This window comes from Camellia sinensis, chromosome 14 (assembly GCF_055761805.1).
Source record: "Camellia sinensis isolate YWXY chromosome 14, ASM5576180v1, whole genome shotgun sequence".
Lineage (NCBI taxonomy): Eukaryota > Viridiplantae > Streptophyta > Magnoliopsida > Ericales > Theaceae > Camellia > Camellia sinensis.
In genome coordinates this window covers 72,836,454-72,854,524 of record NC_138974.1, presented here as the reverse complement: position 1 = coordinate 72,854,524, position 18,071 = coordinate 72,836,454, and the positions used below count along the sequence as shown (strand labels likewise).

Here is an 18,071-nt window from a genome sequence, read left to right as displayed (position 1 = left end):
AAATTAAACATTGACAATCTAATATATTTTGTTTTGGAATTATTCAATTTGAGCCAATTAAAAGGCTATGACTAATGCAATTACTTCTTTTTTGCCTGCCAATTCAAAATTATGTAATTCCAAAAAAAAAATTAAAATTCATCTCCAATTACATGAACTTCATATTGTACATTTGATTCTAGCAGCTTTAACTTTCAATGGTGTGACCCTCTCCACCAACAATAAAAAGAAGTGCTTGCCTATTTCTATAAAGAGCAACAAATATACATGAAGATAGAACTTCTAACAATGATCGACCAATTTTGGAGATACATATCATACTCAAAAGCAATAATATCATGTATATTGTTTATTGATGCTCCTGATAAATGATGGATTGCAAAATATATTAGGTGAATCATGTACATTTATATATATAATTTTTTTTTTTTTTTTTTAATGTTAAAAAGGTCTTTATCCATAAGCAATGAGATTCAATATATAGTTGTTCAGTATTTTTTTTTCCTATCAAACAAAAGGAGGTCAATATTATTGTATTTATTCCTAGTTCCTTATGGATTAAGACTTTGCAATGTTGGGTTAAAAATTAAGGAGGTCAATATTATTAAGTTTGTGCATTCTCATTCATATAGTTGCAATATTCTCTTTCATTTAGAGAATAAGGGTTCCACTCTAATTGTGTCAATACTATCTCCCAATTTAAGAACTTATTTTAATAATAAGAGTGTTTTCTACTGGTGAGCTAGATATCTCAATTTTTATATATTAATAGTTATCAAATATCTCCAATTACTTAAATTTTGGAAGACTTATATTAGGTGGACCTATTACTTAATTGGTCTTGTAGAAGTGTAACTAATTAGTAATTTTCAATAATAGTTAAAAAATTTATTATAGAAAAATGTCACTAATTGTTAATTTTTAGTGATGATTCTTATAAGATTAACTTTCAGCGACGAATTTGATAAGATATAATGAAAATTAAGTCTAACTATTAAAACTAGTTAATAATTTATCATAATTTTTTGGGTAAATTACAAATACACTTCCTGAGATTTGCTTAAAATACGAATTGTCCCTTGTGGTTTGAAAAATTACAAATACCTCCCTGTCAAAATTTTTTATTTAACAAAATTAATTGAAAAAATGAAATTTGTAACTGTTCACCTATACAATAATAAAATAATTTGAATTATTAACTGAATAAAATTTTAATATTATTAAAAACTACAAATTAACTTGATGATTTATTAATAAAATGATCTATTTGTTATAAAATTAAAAACCTTAAAAAATATAATTTATTTTTTAGAATCATAGGAATAATTTATAATTTAAATAAATATGTTTATAATTTATCCTAAAATTTTTTGTTGGAGAAAAACCAGACAGCAGCCCTGACTGACTAACTGTACAATTTTTCTACAGATGCCCACTTTTCTACCGAATTAATACCAACCCATACATGGATGGGGAGATAGTTTGGTAACCGATTCCATCCTTTTTTTCTCCTTAGAATATATTTTTAAAAAATAAAAAATTTAAATTAAAGAATAAAAAAAGGAGTAGGAAAAAATATTTTACTTCAATTAGTTAATACAAAATAATAGACTACACCTTTTTCTTTCCATGTAACCAAAAATAAAAAAATAAATAAAATAGACTTCATCTTTCACCAATCACAATGAATGTAATCAATGACTTCTCGTGGTCGGGACTCAGAGTTGACAATTGAAAGTCCAGCTGTAGAAGTCGTTACCTTCATCGCACGCGAGGAACTTTTCGCGCCATAAAATCGGTTACGAAAGCTCTAACTCACAAACCGACCTAACAGACACTACTCTCCTCCTCAACAACACCCACCACACTATACTCATCATTCTCTCTCTCTCTAGAATGCAAAGACCTACTACGAGCTCGTCCCGTGCTTCCGATGAATATCGCCATGACCATGTCATTGAGATAACGCAGCAGCAGCAGCAGGACAAACACTCTCCGAAAAGGAAGACGACGGAAGGTCACACAGGTCGTTCGTTCTTCGAGCGTCTTCGCGTTCGCCGGAGGGAGATGTGGCGTTCCCGATCTAGGGCCAATTTGATGATTCATGTTATTCCTGTGATTGTGTTGCTCTGCTTCTTCATCCTCTGCTGCTTCTCTTATCCAGGTATATATATATATATATATATATGATAATTCCTCATATCTCAAGATCCAATTTCATCATTTGGCATTCCATTTTTGCTTTTCTTTCCTCTCTCTCTCTCTCTCTCTCTCTCTCTCTCTCTCTCTATATATATATATATATATATACACACACAATTTGCATTCTCATTGGCCACCAGCTCAGCCTTGTTTAACCTTTTTCTACTGAGTTTTTCTTTTTCTGTTAAATGTTTAGTGAAGAACATCTTTGTTTTCTGATCTGTGTAAGTTGAGCGTGATTTCAATTCGAGAAATTAATACTTCTGTTTGGTTGCTGAGAAATTAGTGTTTCGCAAAGGATATTTGGCGGCTTGTAAACCAAATACTTTTTTTGTGCAAGCACTGAAATCACTTATAACATAAATTTTTCGTTGTTTTTATTTTCTTCGAGACGTCTCTTTTTTTCCTCTGAAAAACATTTGTAGAAAAAAATTGAAAAAGATTAATTGCCTAGTACTTTTTTGTTCTGTAATTATATTAATTGTCTTTATGTTTTACTTTGAATACAGTGAACCTGGAAATCAAAGATGGCAGAATCATGGAAATCCATAGGATTGTGTTGACATGGCCTCTCAACAACGAAACCGTTGTTGACCACACCGTCCTGGCATCGGCTACTCCATCAAATGCCTCAGTCCCTCAGTTTCTGATACTTAAGAATGAAACTGAAGAACAACCGGTGAGTCCAACTGATTGAAGAATCATTTCTTTCATATGAGTCACAATTTTCACGAGTTCTCTTTTTTGGCATATACAATTCAAGAAAACCACTAAAAGATATAAGGTAATCAATTAGGATATTGTTGTTTTGGAATCAGGATATCACGAGTTTGGTTACAAATAGAACTTGTAAGAACAGGTTCATTGGTTGACATTCTTTTGAAAAAATTTACACTCAAAAAATTGAGAAATAGCAGAATTAGCCAAGCCCTTTCTTTCAATAAGTGATGTTTGGTGCAACCAAAGGTTAGCTGGGGCAGCTATTTGATGTCCTGAAGCTCAAAAACTTGAGTCCTCCGAGCTCAAATTTGTTGAACGACAAAAGGTAATATTGGTTTGTTTCCAATATATTGCTCAAATTCCTTGAACGACAAAAGGCACTATTGGTTTGTATCCAATATATTCAATCAAACAACTTGGCAGGAAAGAACAATTGAAAAGATGCAAAATTTAGCTCCCTCTTGCTGCTACCATTCACTAACCTCACCTTCTCCGCAATTGCCCACCCATATATACAATTGTGATTTCTTATTTGACGGCAAAAGTCTACAACAATCCCTCCTTGGTGACTGCAAGAGAAAATCTGGATTTAGTTAGTACTAGTAATATTATTCAAATCAAACAAATGAAAAAAAAAAAGGTGGTTTCTTGGAAGTGTGTATGGTTAATTTTTTTTGCATTTATAATCGTTTTAACACGTTTGAGTTCCAATGAATGAAATGCATTTTCTAGGGGTTGTGGGGGAGGGGGAAAATGTTTGATAACAAGGACGAGGCTATGTTGTTTGTTGGAAGTGTGTATAGTTTGATTAGTACTTTCTGTTAATGTTTTTCAAATTCACTTTCAAAACAAAACTTGTTAACCGGTTTTAGTCTTCAAGTCACCTTTGGTACAAAAAGTATAACCAACTAGAATTGAGTTGCTGAACACCAAACCTTTTTCCAACGTTGGCTCTCCGGTCTTTTCATCACGACAACGGTGTCAATTGTGTCAGGCGAGTCCATTCTCCATCGACAAAAAGGTTGAGTATCATGACGATCACGAGAATAGACCCCGGTTGTTTGATTCTTGCCTTCATTGTAGTGAGATGATTTCATATAAAACAGAAAAGGCTTCTGGCAGGGGTGCCTGGTCACAGGCCTAGTGTTGAAAGCATATGCCGTGTAATCAGCTCTCGGGTACCAGTTCAGAAATGTCCGTGTGGGCTTCTCTAGCTCTCTGGGAGTCATGACTCCTCTTATGATCTGAACCACGTACCCAAATGAAACAGAGACGGACCATTGGTGTTGCCTGTCGTAGCAAATGGATTGCTGCATTGTACTGGCCGTGTCATTCATGGTGGAGTCAAAGAGGTGCCGGAGGGCCTGAACTCTGTCCATTCGTGGGAATATCGGATGCACAACGTCGAGGTGATGAAGAGACACCAGGGGAGTTACAGGATGAGCTCCCAAAAGGCCTAAGAGGTTTCCATACACATCGTACTGCATAACCAAAAGACAACAATATAGATATATTATAACGTATTGTATTGTATGTGTTTGGTGACTCACCAATTCTGATTAAATGTATCAATTCTTTAACGCATTCTAGTCAACAAGTATAAAATTACCTGATGAAAGCCAGCTTCTCTGGTAAGTGGCACCCCAAGCTCAGCCATACAAGCCTGCATCCTATCATCACTTCCATACAAATTCGGGTACCTCCTTATACAGGCATCCTGCATCTTCTCCAACTCCTTCGCCAATGGATAGCTAATCGCAAACCCGCCGCCTCCAAACGCCATCGAATAGGAGAAAAAAATATTCTGAATATGACTCTCGGACGAGCTCCCGATGTAATAAAGCTGCCGGTGATCGTACTTGGACAGCACCCTCACCAAATTGTCAACCACGAACACCGTGTCGTCGTCCCCCATCACGAACCACTTCACGTCCTTCAATCGCAATCTCAAGGTCTCCGAGACCACTCTCGAGATCCTGAGCGCCGATCTCATCCCCTGCTTGTTGGTGTACTTGAAATCGGACGTGTTGCCGGAGATATGAATCTCCGGCAAGAATTCCTTCTCGTTCTGCGTTGTGTTCACGGGTTGGTCAAGCCAGACAACGCCGCAAGTTTCGTTGTTCCGCCACCAGAGCTTGAGGTATTCTTTTCTCTTGTCCCACAGGTTGGACGAGGCGGCTATGCAGAACACGATGTGGTTGAGCTCCAAATCATCATTTTGTTGTTGTTGTTGTTGTTGTTTGTTGAGTGATGTGATTGAAGAAGAGTTGGTGTTGAGAAGGTGGGTGTCGGCCTTGATGGAGCAGAGGGAACAATTGGAGGGGCCGAAGAAGAAGAGTTGGGAGGAGTAGAGGGCGTAGAGGAGGAGGAGGAGAAGGAAGAGGGAAGTGAGGAAGGTGCGGAGGGTGGTGACGAGGCCGGTTAGCGGGCGCTGGTGAGAAGAAATAGCGGTGGTCGTCGTCATTGGGAAACTCCGCCAACGCAAATTGGGAGTTCCCGCTACCGGCCTCGCATGTCTGAGTTGATTTGCATAGTTTGAGATCCATGTGGAGAGGGGGAGAAGAAGAGGAGACTGAGCTTGCGCCGGAGAATTGTTCGGATCTAAAGAGAGAAAAGAGAGAGGGAGAGTGTTTTGGAGTTCGTTAGCAAATTTACGAAGTTCATGTTCCACCACCCGCCTTATATGTTGGGAAAATTATTCAATAATGTTAATCAATCATTATTTAAGCTTTGGCAAGTGAGTTTTAGGTTATCTTTTTCACTAAAATCTACACACAAAAAAAAAAAAAAAAAAAAAGAAGAAGAAAAAAAAAGGTAAAATAAGTTAAAATAGTTAATAAGACATAATATCACATTAAATTTATAATTATTTTATTTTTTCTCTCATAAATCTCAAATCTAATTATAAAAAAATTCAATTATCTTTCTAAATATAAAAAATTTTAGCCTATTAAAATAGTCAAAAATTAAAATAACTTACTAAAATAACAACTTCCAAACATCCACTAATATGTTCTTTCATGTTTTCTAATTACCCAATACAATACTCCACCTACTCACCTCTCTACCAATTATAATACTATAAAATATTATGAATTTATATTTCAAAATTATTAAATAATTACCATATATGTTGTAGCTGTTCACAAATATTGGTTTGTGTGGAGTTTGGACCGGCCGACAGTATTATGTAGATAGAATGTCTAAATTTCAAATTTACACACATATTTTTTCAACTTTTTATCAATAAATAAAAAATGAAGAAATAAAATGATCAAAAAAAAAAAGATAAAAATGTGCTAATATAGTTCTTTCCAAACAATCCTTTAATTATTATTATTATTTTTTTTGTGTGTGTAGTCTATTAAATTATTTAAATTTTTTAAATAATTATTTAAATTTAAAATATTAATAACATGTAATTATAAAATAAATATAATATTTAAGAAATAATTTAATTTAAGCTACAGAAATATATATATATTCTTTATTTATTTTTTATCCAGCTGGACCCTATGGACCGGTTGAGCCGAGTTGGGCTAAAATTATTTATCCAAAACTCAAAAATTCAATGGGTTCAAAAATTTTATCCAAGCTCTACGAGCTACATATTTTTTCGAATCCTAAGGTGTCATTTGGTAACACTTTACATTTTCAATTTTCTGTTTATATTTACAAAAATTTAAAAAATTCAAATAAAAACTTGTTTGGTAAAATTTTTGATTTATAAATCAGTGGTCCCAGTTTATAAATTTAGCCAAAAAATGAAAACACAAAAAATATGTTTCCGTTTTGAGTTTTTTTTTTTTTACCATCCAACACTAGTCACCACCCATCACCATTTTCCATCACCGTCTTCTGCCACCACCACCCACCCCTCATCACCACCACCTGCCACCACCAACTACCACTCACCTACCACCACTCGCCACCGCCGCCACCACCACCACCACCACCACCACCCACCTGTCATCCACCCGCCACCACCATCCACTGCTCGCCACCACCACCCGCCACCTACTTGCCACCACTACTCACCACCCACCACCAGCCACCCATCACCACCAGCCACCTGCCACCCACCCGCCACCACCACCACCCACTCGCACCACCTACCACCCGCCACTGTCACCCACCCACCCACCACCACCACCACCCGCCATCCGCCACCCACTTGCCACCACCACCCGCCACCACCACCACTCACTCGCTACCATCCACCACCCACCATCGTCACCTACCCACCCATCCACCATCACCACCCACCCGCCACCCACCTGCCACCACCACCTGCCACCATCACCACCCACTCGCTACCACCCACCACCCGCCACCGTCACCCACCCATCCACCGCCACCACCACCCACCTGCCAACACCACCCACCACCCGCTACCACCATCACCACCACCCACTCGCTACCACCCACCACCCACCACCCGCCACCGTCACCCACCCGCCCACCCACTATCACCACCCATCACCCACTCTCCACCACCACCACCACCCACCTGTCACCACCACCACTACCCACCACCACTACCAACCACCACCACCCACCACCACCAGCTACCCACCACCCACCGTCACCACTTTCCACCACCGTCTTCCGCCGCAACTTGCCGCAACTTGCCACCACTTGTCATTTCTCACTCTTTTTTATATTTTTAATTTTTTTTAAACATTTTGTCAATTACCAAACGCGTTTGTAGTTTATGTTTTTCTAAAAATAAATAAAAAATAAACAAAAACCAGTTTATAAAATTTTTATAAATATAAACTGAAAACGTAAACGTTACCAAACACACCCAGAATACCAAGTTAGATTGGGCAAGTTATCGGACCGTTGGCCACCCTTAATGACTTTGCTTGGTAGAGTTTTTTTTTCAAGTTACTGATAGAAAATTTTGCGGAACATAAACTAAAAACCATTAAGGATTCAATTCTATATATAAAAACTATATAAATTTCTACTATACAAAATAAGTGTATATATACATTGATCCATGATAGCATGAAATCCTCTTTTAAGAAAGAGAAACCTTAAATAGACGATCTTAATCTTCAAGTTCTTTACTTGTCTAAGATCTTCAAACCACTTCTCTCTCTCTAGGCAATGAGAGCCTTCTTGTGGTGACAATTTGAGTTTTGTGATGGAGAGTGTGGTTTGGGACCTTACACTATTTATACTAATATTCTTCTCATCAAATAATCCATTCATTCAATGAACTTCATTAAATAAATTAATGTATCTTTTACATTCATGATACATAATGTATCTTCTATATTAATGAACTCATTAGATAGATTACTATATCTTCTACATTCATAATAGATACATAATGCATCTCTAAGATTTATTCATAATAAATCTATCACATTCAATGCGTTGACACTATCTCCATTAGTCTTCTATACATTATGCATATATAGGTGCATTCATCAATAATTAGTTACCATCTAATTGATGTACATGTATTTTGCTTAATGAGATGAATCTAGTATAATCATGCATAAGCCACATTAAGCCATATTTAGGAAAAATTCTTACAATCTCCCACTTGGCTTGCATGGTTATATTATGTCACTAGATTATCATAATATGGCCAACGTTCTCCCACTAGAAGATTGCACCCTCACCATTAGATTTTGTTCAATGAAATTATTAGCACAAAATCATTGTAGTCAGTGATTTACATATTGATCAAGACTGTACAATGGTTATAGTGTTAATATTTTCCATCAACATAGATAAGTGAATCTTAAATCACAGAGATGACATTAGCAACATAATGGTGATTCATGCTAATTCATCTATAACCGTCCCATTGTTTATATCTTCTTCTAAATTGTGCACAAGTATGAAGAACGAAAACAACATACATAATCATTACTAACATAAGATGATTATAACATAACAATTATCATACACTCATTTCAAGTCTAAACACGATAAATTTTCTACTAAGCCCAAGCACACACCATGTTCTTGAAAGAGCTTAGGTGTGAGACCCTTAGTTAAAGGATCTGCCAACACAAGTGTAGTGCCAATATGAGAGATAAAAACAGTCTGATTCAAAACCCTTTCTTTAACAACTAGATACTTGATATCAATATGCTTTGATCCTCCTAAAGTTTTGTTATTATTAGAGAACCAAATAGCAGCATCATTATCACAGTAAATCTGTAAGGGCCTCGAAATTGAATCAATAAGTTGAAATCTAGCTATGAAATTCTTTAACCATACTGCATGACATGTGGCTTCATAACATGCTATGAACTTTGCCTCTATAGTGGAAGAGGCTGTCAGAGACTGCTTATGACTCCTCCATGAAATGAGTCCATTAGCAAGCATAAAAATATACCCAGAAGTGGACTTTCGAGTGTCTTTACATCCAGCATAATCAGTATCTGAATAACCAATTACTTCAAGGCTGTCTGTTCTTTGATAAATGAGCATGTAATCCTTAGTGCCTTGTAAATATCGCAACACTTTCTTAATTGCCTTCCAATGATTAAGTCCGAGATTGCTTTGGTATCGACCAAGCATACCAACCACAAATGCTATGACTGGACGTGTACAAACTTGAGCATACATAATGCTCCCAACTGCAGAGGCATAAGAAATTTCTTTCATTTGTTCCTTTTCTAAATTATTTCTGGGACACTGAAATTCACTAAATTTATCACCCTTAACTATAGGGGCAACACTACTTGAATAGTTCTGCATGTTGAACCTCTTAAGAACCTTTTCGATATAGGCTTTTTTGGACAATCCTAAAATACCACGAGACCTATCTCGGTGAATTTCTATCCCACTGACAAAAAAGGCTTCACCAAGATCTTTCATTTCAAAATTTCTCGTAAGGAATTTCTTTGTCTCATGTATCATTCCCAAATTATTGCTAGCAACCAATATATCATCAACATACAAAACTATAATGCAGATATTGCTCCCACTGATTTTAAGGTAGACACATTGATCAACCACATTATCCTTAAAATCAAATTTGGCGAGAACTTCATAAAATTTAAGATACCATTGTCGAGATGCCTGCTTTAGACCATATATGGACTTCTTAAGCCTGCAAACCATATTTTCCTTACTTTCATCCTGAAAACCTTCAGGTTGGCCATGTAGACCACTTCATGCAAGTCACAATTTAAAAAGGCTGTTTTAACGTCCATTTGATATAACTCTAAATCATAATGGCACTCCGGCGATCAAGTTAGTATATCTCTCAAAGATAACAAATAGTGCTAAACTCACTGTTCAGAATATAAATTGCGTACCTTAGACCCATCGGAGGTGCCTCTCTTTTATAGTTAACTCCATCCTAGTCCTCATAGAAGCCTAGCTTCAATGGACTTCTGCTCAGTGCTTATCTTAGACTCTTCAAGAGATAAAGATAAACTCTCCAAGAGTGTTATCATTATCTACACTAAAGTCCTTCCCCATTCTAGGACTCTTGTGTCTTATCCGCTTATCTTGGATTCCGATATCTTCGGAGATAACTTCGGCCTAACCGAGATCACCTCGGCGTCACAACCTGGACACGTGGCACCTCGGTTGGCACCTCGGCGTCACCTTCGCCACGTGTTGGGACTTAGAAAATATATCCCTACAAAATTTATATCAGGTATCAACTACATTGCATTAATTATAAATTTTAAATTTTACACCAATTTTGTAAATGTTTTTTTCCACTACATAATATTTTTAATTTTATTATGAACCGAAATTATACACATAAAGAGAGAGAAGTTATTTGTCAATCTTGAAATATTACTCTTTTCATCTTAGACACTTATCATGTTGTTTTAAAAATCAATGCAAAGCACTAAGTTTTATTATTTTAATTCATAAAAATCATCACATGGACTTATCTCAATACCACTAAATAACTTTCTGTAATCTTATTTTTGTTTAATTTTTGTGCACCTTTCATTTTCAAATGAAACAATAATAATTGATCATGAAATTAACTTGTACTTTGCAATTTTTATAAGTATAGAGGGCAGAGGCGCAATTTGAAAATTTGGTAAAAAATCGATTTTTTAGTTTTTTAGCAAGTTTTTTGAAAAAAGTCACAAAAAAAGTCAAATTTTTATCAAAAAAAACCATCAAAAAAGTCAAAAAAATCAAAAAATCAACTTTTTATCGACTTCCCAAAATACCCCTGAATCCAACAAATGAATTAAAAACTTATGTTATATTTTACCCTTTTTTTATCTTTATCTTTTCGCACCCTCTATATAGTTCAAGTCCTTTTAACTTTACAAAAAAAAAAAAAAAAAAATAAATAAATTTAATATAATTATGTCAAAAATACAACACTTGGGTCAGTCTAATTTACCCACTTTTTATGTGCTAAAGTAAATAATTTTTAGACAGGGAAGCAAAAACGGTTAAGAATGGCACACATGTACCTATAAAATCAATTACAAGACGGCCATCGCAGTACCGTCCGGCGGGCGCTCGGAAATGTGTCTCTCCGTTCGGCGGAGATGCCTGTCCAAATGCTGCCGACAAGCGGCCCGTGTCGGAATTTGAGTCGCCAAAATTAAATACTGCCGAAAACTCACAATGGGTGGTGGTAGTTTTGCCAAACACTGAATTGGGGACTAAAATTGATGAAAGCAAGACAACTAGAGTGAGTATGAGAAGCCTCAGGCATTGAGACTCCATGAGAGAGCTCTTGACTTTAAAAGAGAGAGAAATCTCAAAGGAAGAGAAGAGAGGCAAGGAGTGAGGACAATCAGTAACAATCAAGACTGTTCCATGATATTGTATTATGTTTGCTTTAGGCATCTTTGTTTATAAGGAGAAAGAGAAGAATAAATTTACCAAAATACCTTGTCCATGAGAGAAATTTTGCATGGCTAAGCCCAAGGTTTTGTGGTAGAGCTACAGGGGTATTTTGGTCTATTCAAGACTCATGTGAAATGTTTAAGGGAACTTCTATTTGCACCCAAAAAGTAGCACTACTACAAAATTATAACAGATTATGAATTTTAAGTGTAGTGTATATTATTTAACAAAAATATTTGAGAGTGTTAAAATAAGAGTTGTAATGGATGGGAGCCATTCATTTATGTGATGTTTTGAATTTTTTTTTTTGTTTTTTTTCAATGCCACATGTATACAGCCCATTTAGTGCTCTATACCTAGAGTTCTCAATGACATCCCATTATTTAATTAGGAATTTTTTATTTTGTCAAAGTGTGATCTTTGAAAATGTGATTGGTTAAGGGTCATTTTCAATTAGACTTTTTGACTGTCATCAAAAGATAATTTTATCATGTGTTTTGATAGTGATAATAAATATTTAGATTACGGATTTTAACTGTGATTAATAACTAATAAAATCTGAGATTGAATTAAATAATTTATGATTAATAATGAGATAAGATCACAGTTATAAGTATTCGACCACAAAACGTGACTATCAATCATAGCGTATAAAACCTTGATTAAAATCTGAACAGAACTAATATCTAAAATATAATCAATATTATTTGTACAAAAATTTTCTTTGAATCACAACATTGACCACATATGAATAGCTAATAATCTCCTATATTTCATAGATAAAAGTCAAATGTTAAAAAAATATATACAATAAAAGTTAAGGAATAAAAGGTTTTTTTTAATTGTAATTACACAATAAAAATCTCATTAAAAAAATAAAAATAAGAAAACTTAAGGAGAACTAAGTTTCTTGAAAGTTCTGTATTTTTTGACCATATTTTTCATCTTTGCAAGCAATTTCAAACCTAAATAATAAAAACATAATTAGTTCAAAGGCCGTTAGAAGTATAGGAATAAACTTACTCATTTGTTCAAGATTAAAGAAAGAAAAAATTGGAAGAAAAAAAAAACTAAAAAGCTCATAGGATTGATGAGAGTTTGAATTAATCAACTAGACTTGAATTAAAGGCAGGGGTAATATCATCACAGATCCATCAACTGGATAGATAAGTACCTGATTGAGGACTTGAATGATTGCAGCAGCATTCTCAGGCTTGTGTTCAAGTAGAAAACCCTACAAAGACAATCAGAAATATTAATAAAAGTAAAACCACAATTCCCTGTGTGCCCATATAACATCACTTTCAAGTAAATTTTTTTTATTACTATAGAGTCCCTATTTAAAATGATCAAAAAATACTTAACTTTGAAAAAAATATAATAAAATTATTTTGGACACCCCATTTATCATCAGTCCCAATATTCTTTTTTCTTTCTTCTCTTATTACTTTTATCACTTTGCATCTTCATACCCAACATTATTGGCTTTAATCCATCATTCTTGCATTCTATTTCATATTAAAAATTTAAAATCAACAATGGATGATAAAGAAGATGTTTCCAAGCAATTTTCTATAGATAAAGTAAGTTTTTAATTTTTGTTCATCGTTTTTCGTAAGTTAATTTTTCGAATTGATTTGGCACTAAATATTCGAACAAACTTCACATGTTTGGAATTAAATATCCGAACAAATATATTTTGTTTTGGCACTGAGTATTCATATGAAACAACTTGAACCGATTTTTTTGTGTTCAGTATTGAGAATCCCAAAAAAATTCTACATGTTTAGAATTATGTATTCGGACAAATATATTTTTGTTCAGTACTAAGGCCTCGTTTGGCAAGAGGCTATTTTAGTCAATTAGCCAAAAAGTTACTAAATTAGCCAAAAAGCCAACAACCCATACCAAAAAGTCAAAGATTCTCTTTTCTCTCTACTTTTTGCACATCTTTTCATAATTAGCCAAAAAGTCATCCCAAACATACAAGTTTTTTTTACCTACCTTTTTAGCCAAATAGCCAAAAAGTTACTAAATTAGCATGTTCCCAAACGAGGCCTAAGTATCCATATGAAATAATTGGAACTCAAAATGGACGGATTGTGTAGAGGAGCAAAAACCCTCTTCGTCTCGAATGAATTTAGAATTTTTGTTCATCGCATGGAATTCCAAAGATCCCAAATATGATTTTTGTTCCTCTGTTTATTGGTAAGGGGGTGTATAAAGTAAATTTGTATAGGATTCTAAAGTTTTTAGGGTTAGGATAGGTATTATTTGAGGTCATGGGTCGAACTGATTCAAGCATTCCACTGGTTGGCTGTCATGCGTCTTTGTGACAACTCTGTTCCGTTTTGTGCCAATTGGTCCTTAATATGAATATGATTATGTGTTTAATGTGATTTTGTGTGTCATTATGTGAAAATATGTGACTTTGAATTTCTATCTGTTCATCGTAGAAATATCTGTTTGATTATCTGCTTTGGAAATTAAATTGAAGGTCTTATCGGCCACAGAACCCGAAATTGATTACGCCATTGTGATTAGCATAATTTTTAGAACTTACGGTGAAATTTAATTGGAAATTGATTCGGATCAAATTAATTAGATTAAATTAACGAATTAAGTGCCCAATTGTTTTATATTAATAAATTGGAATTAGTGGGACTTATGTAAGGAAAGGCACTACACCCAATTCACTCACTTGAGCTCAAAAATCAGAATTTGTGTCTTAGAAAAGAGAGAGAGAGCCGACCTTGAGAGGGAAAGGAGGCATCTTGGTGTATTTTGGCTTATAATTTGTGAATTGGGAAGGCTAGGTGCAAGACTTGGCCACAATTGTGAGAATCAAGGCTCCTAGGTGAGTAACCAACCATTGACCCATGGATTTTTGTTTGTAAATTGTGAATTCAAGTTTGATTAATGGTCAAGAACATGAGTTAGTTTGATCATGAGGAAATTGGGTTGATTTTGTTGTATTTGAAGTCATGGAATGCATGCATGTGCATAATAACCATGAATTTGCATAATTGAGCATGAAAAATATGATCCATGTAAAATTGTGACTAGAATCCATGCTTGTGACCACCATTTGTACAATTTGAGTTGAAATGGAAGTTATATCTCACATGCATGTACCATTCATAAGAGGTATGAGCTTGAATGTATGAAATTGTTATGTTGAAAGTGAATTTGGTGAAGATTGGGACATGCATGTGATTTATTTGTGAAATTGAGTTTCATTGGGTTGTAATTTGGGGTTAATACCATGTTAGTACAAGTGTATTTGAAGTTTAAGCTATTGCATACAAGAAATGTTGGTTGAATGTCGAATTGGAGCTCAAGAACATGTTCTGGAAAACCCAGAAAATTTGATGTCCGCTTGAGCGGGGAAACCGCCGCTCGAGCGTGAATTTCGTGCTCCCAGCATTTTTGCAGACTTGGATGTCCGCTCGAGCAAGTAAGTTCACGCTCGAGCGGAGAACTATTTAGACAGACCTTTAGCTCGAGCGCCAGACCTCACGCTCGAGCGTAATTTTGATGTAACCAGTACTTTTGCAAACCTCATGGGTCCGCTCGAGCGGGGAAGTCCACGCTCGAGCGGGGACCCTATTTTCTGAAATTTTGAAAATACAAAGAAAATATTTTAAATAAAAAAATGACAAAAATATTAGTAGAGTGAAATGTTAATGACATTTTAAAAATTATGAGAACAATAATAGTTATTTTGATTGAAAATGAAGAAACTATTATAAATCATATTATCTATGAATTTTTTTGAATATAACGGTGATGTCATTATTATTGACATGCAATTACAAGTAATCTCACTATAAATATATGCAATTTATTAGATTGTCAGTTACATTTGATATTTGAGATTCACTCTCTATGTGTTTACACTACAAAAAATTAAGATTTTAGAGACCAAAATTTAGGGACAAAATTATTTTTTAGGCACCCAATATTTTTGTTGCAAAAAGTGTAGTCATTATATTTTTAGGAACGAAAATTGGACATTAGTGATGAATTATTATCATTTTAGAACCAAATTTTTTGTCTCAAAAAATAAACCATTTTGAGACCAAATTATTTTATCCCTATAAATCTATTTATTAGTGACATTTTTAAAATTTTATCGCTAAAAGCCTTGTTTTCTATTTTCCGGGACGACCTTTTAGCGAATATTCTCATGACGATAGAAATTGGTCCCTAAATGCCTTTTGCAACAAAAATTTTACTTTTAGAGACCAAAAATTTTGATCTGTAAAACTCTTATATGTTGTAGTGTTATTTACTATTAGTTAGTAATATCACATACTAATGATGACGTGATATTACCATTGTAACAATCCAGATTTTTAATTATTCTGTAGAATTTATACTAATATTATTTAATCTCAGCTCGGAAAATATATAATTTATTATATATTATTATGCGTAATTTTATAAAATAATATGATTATTTTGGTACCTTTACTCAAATATTTCTTCCGCTTGCGTTTATTAATTTGTTTATGAATTGGCCGTAGGTAACCTCGGTTACTGGCCATCACGATACTTAACCCTTAGGTACGGGGAGCGGGTCGTGACAAATGGTATCAGAGCAATGGTTTATAAAAAAAAAATAAAAATAAATCATCATTGGAGCATAGGACACACGCACATTTAAGAAGTGGGATAACGGGTAATTAGTACCGAATTATTATATTTTGTTTGTCGATTTAATTATATTATAATTTTATATGATTATAGATAAAAAAAAATTTTAGTATGCCTAATTTGTGAAGGATATTAGATATAATTTATATTTGTTATAGTAAAAGAAGGACAAGAAAAGAAGGATGTCAGGCTCAAGCACCCACTAAAATTATAATATAATTAAATATATGGAATTTTCAGTTCAGTATTCAAAAAAAAAATTATTTCGATATTTTTTAAATGTAGGTTCAAATTATAACAATACTAATTTTGAAACTATTTTCCATCAGTGAAAAGTTTATCTCAAGTTTTTCGATTCTTGCATATGATTCTGTCATTGTATTCTCATTTTATTTTATTTTTTTATTTTCTTATCGTAAACAAAACGAGTGAAAAGTTTTTAAAGTCATAAATTATTTCTTATTTTGGCCCAAATCAATTTTTGACAACTATACAGTGAGTTATTTTTGGTAAAAAAATTTTTGAGGTAGTATTTTCTATCAGACTAATCATCTAGTATATATTTATCAGAGTGCGCAGCGGATAGCTTACATATGACAAATTTCGAGGACGAAATTTTAAAAGGAGGGAAGATTGTAACAACCCAGATTTTTAATTATTTTGTAGAATTTATACTAATATTATTTAATCTCAGCTCGGAAAATATATAATTTATTATATATTATTATGCGTAATTTTATAAAATAATATGATTATTTTGGTATCCTTACTCAAATATTTCCTCCGCTTACGTTTATTAATTTGTTTATGAATTGGCCGTAGGTAACCTCGGTTACTGGCCATCACGATACTTAACCCTTGGGTACGGGGAGCGGGTCGTGACAATCATTATATTGAATTTTTAATCAAATTTTGTAAAAAAAAAAAAATTATTATTATATAATTTATTTTAAGACTTATATTTATATTTTTTTATATTATCCACGATACACTAGTTATAAATAACATTATTTTTTTGATGTTTCTCGAAATCAATTATAAAAACTTGCATGAAATATATTTGTAAATAGACATTCATTCATTTATTCAAACACCAAAAATATTTACACAAATTCAGTCATCATCTTAACTTCATTTACATCAAAATATTAAAAAAAAAATTGTTTAATCAATACAAACCATAATATAGCAACATGTTGTAAATATTAAATACAAAAAACTTGACATCTAAAACTATAATATAATATGTCCAAAAATAAAATTAGCTTCCATGCCACCACTAATTCATCCATTCGTCAGTCATTAATTAGTTAGTCTTCATGCAAAACCTGAAAACAAAAACAAATTAAATCAAATATTAAGTTATATAATATATATATATATATATATAGCTTCACTAAGTCATAAACTCAATTTAAGCATGCTTTACAATTTTGCAGGACACTTTGTAGCTAATACTATCAGGCCTCACTGAATATAATCAAATTTTCTAGATTATATTGTAGGGCATACCCTACAAAATTTGGGTATTTGTTGCCCTTTTGCAGCGAGCATAAAGGCGAAAAAAACTTGTACTGTAAACTCTTTCATGTAAGAGTAAAACTATTAAATAAAGTCATGTAGCTTTTATATGCATGAAAATAACACATTCTCATGCCAATTTAAATACTACTGAATCT

The 18,071-nt window shown here is 33.7% G+C and overlaps 1 protein-coding gene and 1 long non-coding RNA gene across 2 annotated transcripts; one reads left to right on the top strand and one right to left on the bottom strand.

The window, feature by feature from the left end:
* Positions 1-1,678: 1,678 nt before the first annotated feature.
* Positions 1,679-3,143, top strand: LOC114287073 (uncharacterized). The gene is made up of 2 exons (XR_014350648.1): positions 1,679-2,164; positions 2,712-3,143. It is a non-coding gene; the product is annotated as an uncharacterized LOC114287073 (long non-coding RNA).
* Positions 3,144-3,358: 215 nt separating this feature from the next.
* LOC114287071 (uncharacterized) lies at positions 3,359-5,510 on the bottom strand. Its single transcript, XM_028230337.2, has 3 exons — positions 4,532-5,510; positions 3,858-4,403; positions 3,359-3,491 (listed from the first exon to the last, which is right to left on the bottom strand). The coding sequence occupies exons 1-3, from the start codon at positions 5,384-5,386 to the stop codon at positions 3,390-3,392; spliced, it is 1,503 nt and encodes a 500-aa protein (XP_028086138.2). The 5' UTR covers positions 5,387-5,510; the 3' UTR covers positions 3,359-3,389.
* Positions 5,511-18,071: the final 12,561 nt, after the last annotated feature.